The 14,558-nt window shown below is 40.4% G+C and overlaps 1 protein-coding gene across 1 annotated transcript in view; it reads right to left on the bottom strand.

Moving 5' to 3' along the window:
• Positions 1 to 10,727: 10,727 nt before the first annotated feature.
• Positions 10,728 to 14,558, bottom strand: part of RASEF (RAS and EF-hand domain containing) — a 77,581-nt gene continuing 73,750 nt past the window's right edge. The window contains exon 17 of the mRNA XM_033236978.1: positions 10,728 to 13,919. Coding sequence (XP_033092869.1) covers positions 13,814 to 13,919 — 106 coding nt within the window. The 3' untranslated portion in view covers positions 10,728 to 13,813. The remainder of the gene's footprint in view (positions 13,920 to 14,558) is intronic.

Below are 14,558 nucleotides of genomic sequence, written 5' to 3'. Positions count from 1 at the left end.
CCACCACCATCTGACTGGGTTCCAACCATCTCCTCAACCTGCTCTTGCTGCTCCTTGCTCTTCCACTCTCCCCAGACTTCCGCTCTCCTTTCTCCATCTTCTTCTTTTTCATCTTCTCTAAAGTTCATAAAGGAAATGGCCTGACCTTGACTTTAGAGGATGAGACCCACCTGGGTATGTTCACTGGCACAAAAGTTGAGGCCACTGTAGTTCCCCACCTCTCTTCACCAGCTCAGCTGTCCTGTGTAAAATAAGATCTGGGAAAATGACTACACCTTAATTCAACCCAACCTGAATATGTAAAGTACATGAAAGAAGAGGGAAGGGTTGATGCTGAAGAAATGGCATATGATCCAGGTCTCCAAGGAGCTGATGCTCTCTGCACCCCGTTTTCCCCTAAACATATGTTCAGACAGAACTTTCCTACCTTTTTCTATTTGATTTCTCCAGTCTTCTTCATCTTGGTTAAGGACCCCGAAACAACTCAAAACAGAAATCCTAAATATTTTCAAAATTCCTTAAGTAATTTAAAAAACTGGCCTTCTCAATTTCTACCTACTGTACTCTAAAGATTATTAACATTTCCTCTCCTTGCAGTTTTTCCTGCAATCAGTTTCCTCATTGAAAGTGTAACAGGTGTATATAGCCATAGCGGTCATCTGCCCTCGACTGCTGTTCTGAAAGTGGAGACACCTGTGGGTAACGCGGAACGATCGCAAAGTCTCTTAACATTACTAGCTAGATTGTGAGATCCTACTAGAGTGCACCAGCTGTGTTTTGTTCATCTGTTTAGTCCTCTCCTCCTGACTACACACACACACACACACACACACACACCACACACACACACACACACACACACACACACACACACACACACACCCCCCCCCACCTGGCTGTAGAAGGAATTCTGGAAATGTCTAGTGACTGTAGTAGTTTCCTAGGAAAACGATAACAAATTATCATGAACTGGGTGGCTTGAAGCAACAGAAATTGATCCTCTCCCAGTTCTGTAAATCAGAAGTCTAAAATCAAGGTGTTGACAGGGCCAGGCACCCCTGAAGACTCCAGGGACAATCCGTTTGATCCCTTTCTCTTGGCTGTTGGTGTTGCCAGCAGCCCTTGGCATTCCTTGTCTTGAAGACACATCACTCCAGTCTGTCACATGGTGTCCTCCCTGTGTGTGCCTCTACATGTTTTCCCCTAGTCATGTATGGACACCAGTCACATAGTGTTAGGGCCCACCCTAGTCAAACATGACCTCCTTGTATTTTGAGTACATCTTCAAAAACCTTGCTTCCAAATTAGGCCATATTCACTGCTAATGGAATTTAGGTTTTGATATATATTTTAGGAGATATAATTCAATTTACAACAATGCTTTCATTAAAAAATGAGTAAATAAGTAAATACTTCACAGAATAAAGGAGGAAAACACGGAAGGAGGGAAGGAAGGAGGGAAGAAAGGAGGGAAGAAGGGAGGGAGGGAAGGAAGGAAGGTGATTTTTCATAATATTTGAAGTATTCTATCAAGAGAAAAATAGCCATCTCAGCTAGGTTTCCTGAGTTTGTGTTCTGATGAGTCATGAGTGCTTTGTATTCCTTTGTAAAACTGTCTCACATGAACAAGTCTTTTCCCCTAAGTCTAGTGATTAATTTCCTATCTTTATGCCTATTAGGGTTCTTTTTAAAAAGAAAATTACCTGATAGTCACTGCTGTGCGTTAAATGCCATTAGTAGCTTAGGTTAGGATCTTGTTTACTTGTTTGTTCATGGGGGAAATAACTTTATTTCTATGTTTAAGAGACTCACTAGTAACCAAGTCATCTAGTTCCTCTTCCTTTCTCTGACTTGAAGCTTAGCCCTATGTCCCTCTGTACCCACCAAAAAGAAAGAAAAAATACAAAGAAGGAAGGAAGGAAAGAAGGAAGGAAGGAAGGAAAGAAGGAAGGATGGAAGAATGGAAGGAAGGAAAAAGAGAGAAAAAACAAAACAAAAAAAGAAAGACAGTGGAGGAAAGCAACCCCACACTGTCGGGTTTTGTTGCTTCAAAGCAAGAAAAGTGTGGCATCTTGAACTATCAGTCTGAAGACAAGAGGCCTGGGTCCTGGGTCCAGTTTTGAAACCACAGGTTCTTCACCAATTAAAACAAGTGTGTGGATAATCTCCAAACTCATTCTCAGCACTAGTGCTTGATAACTCTATCCTGAGAGTCTGCTCATGGACTGAATCTATGGAGATGAGAAAGTTTCTCCCCGACTCTGCTCCCACCACTGCCCATTGAATTGGTAAATCAAGAATTAGTTCTTAGGAGAACTGCAGAGCTTCCAATAGCCAAGACTAATGGGAAAAAAAGACCCTATAGAAACTATAGTCTTACTAAAACAAGAACTGCAAAAGTCCTGATCCACCCCAAGGAAAAGACCATTGAGATGGTTGCCTTGAATTTGAAACAGAACATTAGCCACCTCACATTGCCATCCCCTCCTTCCAAGCACTTCAACCCGATGAGTTCAGACAGTAGAAAGGGAAGATGTTTCCTGGGTTTTTTTTTTTTTTTTTTTTTTAACACACATTATAATCATTAAGTCATGAGATATTTTCTTCTCTAAGAGTATTAAGACTTAAAAGTCTGGGTGATCTAGTTTTTGTTTAACTTTTATTTTTATTTATTTATTTTTTAAATTTTATTTTATTTTAAGTTCTGGGATACTGTGCAGGATACGCAAGTTTGTTACATAAGTAAATGTGTGCCATGGTGGTTTGCTGCAACTATCAACCCAACACCTAGGTATTAAGCACTGCGTGCATTAGCTCTTTATCTTAATGCTCTACCCTCAACTCCACCACCTCCTGACAGGCCTGGTCGTGTGTTGTTCCCCTCCCTGTGTCCATGTGTTCTCATTGTTCAGCTCCCACTTATGACTGAGAACATGCAGTGTTTGGTTTTCTGTTCTTGCTTGTGTTAGTTTGCTGAGGATGATGGCTTCCAGCATCATCCATGGCCCTGCAAAGGACATGATCTCATCCTTTTTCATGGCTGGGTGATCTTTAAGACATGCATTGGCTAAGACAGGGTACTGTAGTGCAAAGATTCTACCAGACCTAGGTTTAAGTCCCAGCTCTGTCATGTTGGCCCTGAATTAACTTTGCTAAGCCACTTGACTTGGCTAAGGCTGTTTCCTTATCTGGTAAAACAGGAGTTATTACAAACATAACATGAGAAAACATGTCAAAAGCTTGTAGGACACAGTAAACACTTGGGAAATACTAGCTTTCCTGTCTACAATAAGAAATAGATATCTTATCTGTGCCTTCCAGAATATGAGCTAAGCACAAGTCTGATTGATACTCTATGGGTGGATTTCTAGCATCCTTTATGATAGACCATCAGCACATGGTCAGTTGTAGATGCCTCCATGTATGTTAGTAATTCCCCTGTGTGCTTGATCAGTACTCTCACTGACATTTCACTAAGTCTAAAATCTCAGGAGTTATGAACTTCTCAAAAGGCCATATATGTTTATGGCCATTTGAACAGCTTCTAAAACATTAAGAATTATGGAGCAGACAAACCAGTGGCTGGTGGGGAAATCCTGTGGGAACCCATATTCTTCTGTTGCTAAACAGCTGGAATTTACTACTGCTTCCATTTTCTCCAGTTGACAAGAAGATAGCCTTTTCTATGATCTTGTGAACTAACCAATATGTTCTTCAAGAATAAGAAGTATACCTTCTTTTTCAAATTTTCTCTCCAGCAGTTCAAAGACTTCTCCTCCTAATCAGTGCTGTGTAAGTGTTTAGTTGGCCGGGTCAAGTTGTGGTCATTTACAGAAATTTAATGTTTGAAATGACAAGTTGCTCACTTACTGCTCTCAAAGGATACTTAGGAATTTAAAAAAATCACCAAGACACCTCATTAGAAGGTTAAAATGAAAAATATTAAAGAATAAAACTTTCTTCCTTTAAAAAATTGATGTCACCTACTAACATGAAAATTGTGACAATAAAAAGATAATCATATATAATTATTGCAGATATTGCAAAAAACAGAATCATGGATCCCCAAAGTACCAATCCACAGAAACTCTGAATATGTTACCTTACTGTCAAAAGGAATGTTGCAGATGTAATTTAGGATCTTGAGATGGAAAGACTCTCTTGGATTATTCAGGTAATCTCAATCCAGTCACAAGCGTCCCTGTAAGGGAAAGAAGGAGGCAGGAGTGTCAGCGTCTGAGGAGATGTGAAGACAGAAGCTGAAACTGGAATGACACCATGGCTGGAAGGGGCCATAAGCCAAGGATTTCAGGTGGCCTCTTAGCAGCTGGAAAAGACAAGGAAGGGATTCTTCCTTAGAGCCTCTAGAAGGAAGGCCATTCTACTGACACCTTGATTTTAGCTCATAAGACCCATTTTTGTATTGCTGGCCTTACGAACTTGCTTTGTTTTAAGTCATAAAGTTTGTGAGGACTCATTAGAGAATAGGAAAGTAATACAGATCAAGTAGAAAAACAAGACCTATATAACAGACTAATTTTTTGGCTTTTTGATTGATTCATGGATGAATTGTATATATAAATACACACTACACACACACACACACACACACTATATATATATATTTTGGAGCCGGAGTCTCACTCTGTTGCCCAGGCTGGAGTGTCGTGGTATGATCTGGGCTCACTGCAACCTCCACCTCCCTGGTTCAAGAGATTCTCCTGCCTCAGCCTCCCGAGTAGCTGGAACTGCAGGTGTCCACCACCACGCCTGGCTAATTTTTGTATTTTTAGTAGAGATGAGGTTTCATCATGTTGGCCAGGCTGGTCTCAAACTCCTAACCTCAGGTGATCCGCCCACCTTGACCTCCCAAAGTGCTGAGATTACAGGCATGAGCCACCAAGCCCAGTCTATATTGTGTTTTATTTTTGAACCTTAGCAAAATGATCTCATCCAAAGGCCACTGGGTAACTCACAGAATTGATAGGAAGCTTTGACAGAACCCCGTGTGGATTACAAACAATAAGCTTTGGAATCCCAGGGGGTATAGCTAACACCACGTCCCAGAGAGTCTAGAGTCCAGTCAGGATGTTCCCCATGCTGGCCTGCCACTACAGCACCATGATGTGAGTGATTCAATAGCTGCCCTTCAAGTTGGCATTGCTCCTTTAGAGCTGGGTGCTGGGCGCAGGCATGGTCTGTGCTAAGTCTAGGTTACACACCTAAACCCCAGTCAGGAGACAGGGAGAGGCAGTGTTCTTTCCTTTCAGCTTCTCTAGTGATATGTAGAGTTCTGCTTCCCATTAATATTCACAGAGAGACTCCCCTTAAAGAAAAGGGTGTCCAGATGCCAGAAAAAAAAAGAAAAAGAAGTGGCAAATGTCTACCACAGGGTCTGATCATCTGATTCATTTAATTTCTTGATTATTAATCAATACGTTTAAAATTTGACGAAGACTCATTTGCCTGTAGTTATTAAAAACACAGGCAAGTGACATAAAAGTGTTTTCATAAAATGCAAATATATGTTAGAGAAAGTTTTCTTTTCTTTTTTGTTTTTGAGACAGAGTCTCGCTCTGTCACCCAGTCTGGAATGCAATGGCACAATCCCGACTCACTGCAAGGTTCTGCTCACTGCGAGGTTCAAGTGATTTTCCTGCCTCAACCTCCCAAGCAGCTGTGATTACAGGCATCCACCACCACGCCTGGCTAAATTTTTGTATTTTTAGTAGAGACAGGGTTTCACTATGTTGGCCAGGCTGGTCTGGAACTCCTGACCTCAGGCCATCCACCCGCCTCTGCATCCCAAAGTGCTAGGATTACAGGTGTGAGCCACCACGCCCAGCTAAGAAAGTTTACAAATTGCTTTCCATAGAACATTAGTCTTCCTCTTCCCTCCCTCTCTTCCTTTCTTCTTTCCTACCTTCACTCTTTTCCTCATTTTTTCCTTTATTTCCTGAGAATAAGCTTAATTTTAGCTTCCTAAGAGTTTGTAAGAGACCCTCTGGGTGTATCAGTTGAAAATCGATGGGTTCGTTTTTGGAAACAGGGTTCACCAGAGATGGGCAACCTGGGAAGACGAGTGTGAGCTGAGCACTGGACATCCAGCAGCAACATAGGCAGGAAGAGTGTGCCACTTTGTGATTCTTTTATTCCTTTCTTTTCTTTCCCTTCTTTTCCTCCTCCCTTCCCTTCTTTCTCCCTCCCTTCCCTCCCTCCCTCCTTTCCCCCTTCCTTCCTTCCCTTCCAGGTTCTCTTTTCTCTCTTTCTCTCCATGGCCAAACACTTTCTCTTGGGACAGCTAAAACCAGAATGCAGTATCACGTAAAAAAGACTGCATTGACGTATTTAAATTCCCAGGACCCTCAGTTCTTTAGGGATGCCTAATGGCTGGTATCATTGCTTACCAAAGTCTTGAACTTGATGGAGCTTATGTTGAAAACTAAAGTTTATATTTTTAATTTTTATCTTTCAATTCTGTTTTTCCACGCACTTTTTTTTTTTTTTGAGATGGAGTTTCACTCTTTGTTGCCCAGGCTGGAGAGCAGTGGCACGATCTCGGCTCACTGAACCTCTTCCTCCTGGGTTCAAGCGATTCTCCTGTCTCAGCCTCCCAAGGAGCTGGGGTTACAGGCACCTGCTACCACGCCTGGCTAATTTTTGTATTTTTAGTACAGATGGTGTTTCACCATATCGGCCAAGCTGGTCTCAAACTCCTGACCGCCTTGGTCTCCCAAAGTGCCAGGATTACAGGTGTGAGTCACTGTGCCTGGCCTCCACAAACTTTCTGAAGTCCTCTCATATAGCATAGGAGAGATCAGGTTTTTTGAGACTTTAAATATCTTGAAAATGTCATTATTATTCACATTTTATTAATATTTTGGCTGGGTGTAGAATTACAAGTTGGAAACAATTTTCCTTCAGAAATTGGAAGGCATTGCTTCACTGTCTTCTTGCTTTCTGTGTTTCTGTTGAGATCTATACAACCATTCTAATTCCTGTTTTCTAATTTGTTTTCCTTTTTTACTGGAAACTTGGAGAGTATTTTTCTCCAGACATAGGGCTCTAATGACAGTATACTCTATTTCCATCCATTCTCCTATGTTCTAGGTAGGCTGTTTCAATGTAGCAACTCACACTCTTTAGTTCTGGATATTTTGTCTTGAATAATTTATGATTATGCTATCCTATTTTCTCCATTGTATCCTTCTGGAACAGTTGTTTTTGGACATCGGACACCCTTCCTCTCCTGTCTTCTCTTTGTGCTCTTCTTTCTGCAAGGTGCCCCCAAATTTATCTTCCAACATTTATTTAGTTGTTGTTGTTAGTAACTTCTATCATGTTTTTAATTTCTAAAAGCTTATTTTTGCTCTATGAATGTCCTTATTGATAATACCTTGTTCTTGTTTCATGGCTGCAATAGTTACATCTATCTCTCTGAATACATTGATAGATTTTTTTTTTTCCTCTCTGCATATGTTCTGTTTCCCTGTGCTGATATTTTTCTGTTTTGTTTGTTTTGGTCTGCATTTTCCATGTTAAGAGGCTTTCCACAAATATCCAGTGATCCTTGTATTGCTCAGGGGAGCTAATAACCTGATTTAAAGTTCTGAATGTGGGGAAGAACTTGTCAACTTTGAACTTTACTGTAGGGTGATCAGGGGAGCCGTTTGTTGTAAACATACCTGATGTATCTTTAGGGCTTTCCTCTTGTTAGGGCAGCACTTCGGAGAAAAGTCTCTCAATCTCTGGAGGATAAAGGATCAGTGTTCTGAAAGCTGAGTGGGGAGTATTAGCATTTAGCATTTGGCACTCAGAATAGATGATGTCATCAATTCTGCCAAATTTTGAACAGCACCAACACATTCGACTGCATCCAGTGACATCCATAACTCTAGAAGCCCTCTGTTTTTCTCACTCAAAAAAACACATCACCAGACTTTACACAGGGTAATAATGGTGTAGCATGAGAGAATAATCTGTAAGGACAGAGTTGCTTCTCACACTGCATTCACACTACTTTGCCTCACAGCACCATTTGAGGTACCTAATTCTATCACTTCCTGAGCCTTCTGAGAAATCCAGGATATATATCTGAATTGTTCACAACTCTCTCCCAGGACTGACCTAGGATTCAGCTTTCTTGGGTCTGTTAACTCAGAACTCAATTATCTCAATATTCAGTTATCCATCTGCTTTCCAGCTTCACAATTTTGATGGTTCTGTCTTCTGTTCTTGTGGATAGATTTAAAACTCCCTTTGACTCTATTATTAATGGGATTTTAGGGAGGAGAGAAATGATATGCTATGTCACCCTAGAAAGCATTCAATAAATCTGATTCTTTACCAAATGACTCTCAATCTTAGGTACAGTTTGCTAATCTGTGGATGTTTTGCTCTTACCTTTTACCAACAGCGAATGTTGCTCAACAGCAATTGTTGCTGCCTGATCATTCCTCTGGAAGCTTCGTCTCAGAGGGGTACCCAGCCATATGAGGTGTCAGTCTGCCCCTACTGGGGGGTGCCTCCCGGTTAGGCTACTCGGGGGTCAGGGACTCACTTGAGGAGGCAGTCTGTCATTCTCAGATCTCAAACTCCATGCTGGGAGAACCACTACTCTCTTCAGAGCTGTCAGACAGGGACATTTAAGTCTGCAGAGGTTTCTGCTGCCTTTTGTTTGGCTATGTCCTGTCCCTAGATGTGGAGTCTACAGAGGCAGGCAGGACTCTTTGAGTTGTGGTGGGCTCCACCCAGTTCGACCTTTCTGGCTACTTTGTTTACCTACTCAAGCCTCAGCAATGGCAGGCACCCCTCCCCCAGCCTTGCTGCTGCCTTGAAGTTAGATCTTAGACTGCTGTACTAGCAATGAGGGAGGCCCCGTGGACATGGGACCATCTGAGTCAGGCATGGGATATAATCTGGTGTGCCGTTTGCTAAGACCCTTGGAAAAGCGCAGTGTTAGGGTGGGAGTGACCCTGTTTTCCAGGTGCTGTGTGTTACAGTTTCCCTTGGCTAGAAAAGGGAATTCCCTTACCCCTTGCTCTTCCTGAGTGATTGCCTCACCCTGCTTCAGCTCTCACTGGGTGGGCTGCACCCACTGTCCAACATGCCCCAGTACCTCAGTTGGAAATGCAGAAATCATCCGTCTTCTGTGTCGCTCATGCTGGGAGCTGTAGCCTGGAGCTGTTCCTATTCGGCCATCTTGGAACCATCCTCGGAAATGTATTTCCATGCTGATATCTGAAAAGAAAAGTTGTTCTTTTTATTTTAAATCTTGCAAAATGATATGCTTTCCTGGGGATTCATTCCCATTATGTGGATTTGGGGATATATCTATGGGCAATCTTTCTTTCTCTTTCAACAAGCTATTCAGTTCAGTTTCCATTTAGTTAGAGAATTCCATTATCCCACTACCACTTTTGCTATCATTTAGATTCAAAATCCCAGTCAGGCTCCAATATTTTCCTCATCCCTTCCACTACTTGATCCTGTCAGCCATTAGTAAATGGAGATCCTACCCTAATCATGATTCCATTCACACTTTCCCATTCTAACTTTCAGACCCTTATTTCTCTCTCCTCGATTGTTTCCTCCTCTGTTAATCCACCCTTTACAATAACCTGTCCTATATGATACCCCAACTTTGTGTCCATTGAAACACCAAGAACGTATGTGGAAGGTAGTCAATGAACTTATTCAAAGAGAATCCTCTAAAATGTTCTATCCCCAGTGTGACTTGGCATACTCTTGGAGGTCTGTTATTCATTGGTGGCAGTATCCAGGGTCTTGAACAAGACCAATGCAGCCAATGGTGCTGCAAAATGATTTTTTTGTTTTTTTAATTGAGGGCAATCACAGTGTCAGACATGATTCAAGACCTTTACATACATTAACTCATTTAGTTCTCAGAACAACTCCACAAGAAAGGTACTGTTATCATTCTTATTTTACAAATAAAGAAGCTGGGATACATAGAGCTTAAATCCCTTGCTCATAGTTACCCTACTACATGTGAGGCTGGGTTCAAACCAGGCAGGCTGGCCTCAGAGCTCATAACCATGGACATTATACTGCCTCTTACTTATATTGTCCATTATCATCATGTATGTGTGTCTATGTGTGTGTGTTGGTGGTGGTAGGGGTGTTGGCAGACACTCTCTGCAAAGCCTACCTTATTTAACTAGTTAATTCTTTGACCATCCATTCAACAATTAGGACGATTAAAAGTATCAAGCACTTCACACAACAGAAGGGAGGTGGTAGTAGACAAAGTGGCTAAGGGCAGGGGGCATCTGCCTATGTAATAATTATAAGGGCAACAAGGATGTTGACAAATTTTAAAAAGGTACTACAGGAGTGAGGGCAGGTAGCCTCAGCCTACTGGGGTGCATGGGAATGTGGGGGTAGAAAGAAAGGGGTGAGAATCAGAGAAAAGGTCTAACTCCTCAGAGGACATGAGGATGGCCAGAGCACTGACATTCTTCTACAAAAGCCTCACTCTTCCTGGCTGTCCTGCCCCAGGCTGGTCTACCTGCTGCCCCGTTGGCCAGGATGACTTGTCTGTGCCACAGCACTGAACACCAGGCGTGCATTCTTCTCTCCCAAAACTCGGCTTACCATGGCCAGAAAAGGCAAGTGTTGTAGAGGTATGGTTTCAGGCAGACACATCCTAGAATTAAAATTACTTCAGGGATATCTGCAGTAAAGTTGAAGGAAACAGTCAAAAGGCCAAAGGAAGCAAGTTTTATTAAATTTACAATGTAGAAAATATTTGTAGTTCCTTAGACATTTGCATTGCTATAAAAATTACACTTTATTTTTATAATTATTAATGGTTTGAAGAGAAATAAACAGTATCAACAAAATATGGCCCACACAATGAAAATGTAAACCATATAAATCAAAATCATAAAATAATTATTCAATACTCAGAGGCCTACTTAATATATACATATGAAATTTCTTACACACACATACAATAAAAGCCCACAAAAACCATCACTCTGAAGCCGATCACTGTACAAATACGAAAATAAATCTTTATCTTTAACCTCAATTTTATCTTCAGCAGGAGGGCTGTGCAACTTGGGTTTATGCAAATCACATGAAGTATTAAATAATCAAATGTCACATATGTCATATAAAGCAGCAAGCGAAAAAAATAAATTATGAAAATGCATGGGCTAAAAGTTAACAGTGAAAAACATCTCCTTATCCAACATTATTTTCCATAATAAAATTAAAATATTTTACAATGTATCAGGATACATTTTATAAAGGACTATAGTGTAACTGTGATTTTAAAAGCTCTTAAAGAAAAACAGGGACAAGGTGAATAACTTCGACAGTAATATGCAAATGTATTAAGTCTAAGATAAAAACATTAAATATTTTTGTTCTTACTGAAAATGTGCTTTAAATTTGAGAACACCTTCATGAAATCAAAACGCTGGTAATAATCAGGATCTCCCAGCACTGCAGCATACATTAAGAAGCTTCTCTTTAAACATGATTGCTAACCAGAGCTCTAAGTCTCTCATTTGGATTATGTTACCAAAAGATTTATCAGGGCTCAAATAGTTAAAGATGACTGGTTGACGATCAAAGGCACTGGTGTAATCTCATCAACGTGGGGTACGTTGATGGGACAATCCAGAGATAAAGACTATGAAAATACTTTTGTATTACAGGTATACTCTTTTACAGATTGTAAAACAAATAAAAAAAGACACTTTGGAGAGAATAAATAAAGGCAACACAGTAACATATAAACTAACACAGTTTTGTGCAACTGCACCAAAACCTAAACATATGTCCCATATATCAGCATCTATATCAGATCCAATCTCATCAATCTCATCAAAAGATGCCACTAAGACAAACAGCCATGGCAAAACTTTTGCTTCATTGTGGCACATAAATAATACCTTATTTTGAAAAATTTCCCATACGCAAGACATTCTTTATGATTAGAAATGTAATCTTTTCTTTTTCTGGAACCAGGAAACAGGAATTCATGACAGAGTTGCTGAGGATAGATCCAACTTTCCAGCAAAAATATCAGGTATCTTTAATAGGGAGAAGGTATGTTTATAAAAGTTAAATGATGTTGTAGCTATTTATAATCTTTGCCTGTAACATATCTGGTCAATTCCCGTTTTTTAAAAAACCGACGCTTGCGGAATATAGGGTTCTATCACAAACATCGTGAACAGAAAAAATATTGCTACATGGAATTGTTTTGATTCATCAAAAATAAATGTTTTTAGCTTATATAATACAATAAATAACAGCTATTTTTTTAAGTTCCTTCAGGAAGCGACTTGGGGCCTGGACCTAGATGAAGCAAGGTAAATTAGAATTCGGTGTTGTGGCCCCACCCTAGGCTCAGGTGTTGACTCCTTTGGCTCTTAGAGACATCTCAGTGGGGAGGTCTGGGAAGCAATGCAGATTCTGGAAGGAGAGTAGGCCCAACCAGGTCATTGGTGATGATGAGGGACTAGTCACATTAAACAAAGGACCCTGACTCACCTTTCCTAATGGCAATTCCTCTTTTATAGAGATTATTTCAAAACCATACATAGTATTTCTTTCATTGATTATTACTTAAGGAAGTTAATGTTAGCAACTAGGGAGTTAGGGGACTTAGATTACATTACAGGTTCCGCTTCCAAACCATGGGAAGGTTTGAAATCAGCAGGGATATTTTCATTTTGCAAAATGTTAAATCACTCTAAGTACTAGTATTTTTTTTAGTGAGATAATTCACAACCATAAAATTCTCACCCTTTCAAAGTATACAATTCAGTGGTTCCTAGTATATTCAAACAGTTATGCAACTATTAACCCTATTTGAATTCCAGAACATTCTCATCATCCCTCAAAGAAACCACATACCCTGTCCTCCCTTTCTCAGCCCCTGGCAACCACTCCCTTAAGTAAAGAGTAACAACTTTCCTGGGCATTGTGCTTTCAGCAGTATGTAGCTTTACATGTCTTCATTACAATTTTTAACATCAAATTTAAACAATGGGCTTTGCAACTATTCTGAGATTATGAAATATCCTTTTATATACAACTATTTTTGTCTCAAGCATGTTTCTTTATACATAAAAAATAGATGTTTCCATTTTTTTCTCAATTAAATTCTGTCCTTATTTCAGAAGTGAGAAAAATCAATACTCCAATATTAAAAAAGCAGGAATAACCACAGTTCTTATTATTAGCTGTGGGCCACCACACTCTCCTTCCTGCTGCTTCCTACAGAATCTGAGGTGCCAAGGGCTGCAAGGCCTTTGAGGGCAAGCTATGCATTTTACAGATGAAGAAACAGATCCGACACGGGCTAGTGACATGTTCAAGATCACAAGGCCAGTTAACAGCAAACCTAGGATGAGAACCCCTTCTTACTAGAACTGTAATATCAAATATTTAAATGCTGACTTTGTGGGTAACCTAATTCAGCTACCACATGAATCTAATTATGTCAATTTCCTCTACCGCTTTGATCTGAGCATGTGAATTTTTTTTTTTTTTTTTTTTTTTACCATTTTAGAAAACATTTACATGTTATCTTTTAAGACCTGTAAGGACATGACTAGTCTATTTAACCAGAGGGCCCAATTCACCCACTGAGACAAAACAAAGAAGAGCCAAAGTTCCAGAGGGACCTGAGCGCAGGGTTCAAGTTTCCTGCACTGTAACTCTCCATATGACAGTGTCAGTAGGATGTGCCACTCTGTTAACAGCCAAATAAGTCACACAAATTCAATATTCTGGAAATGAAGACTTCACAGGTCAAGGATGTTTGGATTTAGCCATTGCAACAATTCTTCATCTGTGGTGACTTTTTGGAATTGGTCCCGGTGAGACTGGTAATGGATTTGCTGTCATCCTTGTCAGTTCTCTTTTTCACTTCTCTGAGAGAGAGAGAGAGAAAGAGAGAGAGAGAGAGAGAGAGAGAGAGAGAGAGAGAGAGAGAGAGAGAGAGAGAGGATTACTGAGGTATAAAAACTAAGCCACAGATGGTTCTGTAGAAATAAAAATAGTCATGTTGAGTGTCTGCACGGCCTTCTAGACATTGTTTTAAATGCTTTATAGGTGTTGACTTAATCTTCATAAGAACCATATAAATTTGCTGTGCCCCATTTTGTATGTGAGGAAATGAGGGCAAACAGAGGTTAAGACAGTTCCCTTAGGTCACATGACTACAGAAGTGGGATTCAAACCACACAGGCTGACTCCAGCACCTGTTTTCTGAGCGCCAGGCCACACACACACACCACACACACACACCCTCCTCCCCTCACTGTCTCCAAGGTTTCAGGATGCTGCAGAGCCTGCGATACACACAGCTTGCTCCTTAACACTCTGGAACCTGGTTTCCAGCTTCATGTAATGCTTGCTGAGCTTAACAAAAGCAATGGTGATTTTATAACCATGCTTTAATTATACATGATCATGGAGGTAACAATGGATTTACCACCATCGTTTTCTGTCATTATAAGTTTCTTCCAGTATTAACTGCTAGAGGCAAGACTCACAAAAAAATGTCTTAC

This window comes from Trachypithecus francoisi, unplaced genomic scaffold (assembly GCF_009764315.1).
Source record: "Trachypithecus francoisi isolate TF-2019V2 unplaced genomic scaffold, Tfra_2.0 Lachesis_group16, whole genome shotgun sequence".
Taxonomy (NCBI): domain Eukaryota; kingdom Metazoa; phylum Chordata; class Mammalia; order Primates; family Cercopithecidae; genus Trachypithecus; species Trachypithecus francoisi.
Note: the sequence above shows the minus strand (reverse complement) of the source record. Positions and strands in the feature narration are given on the sequence as shown.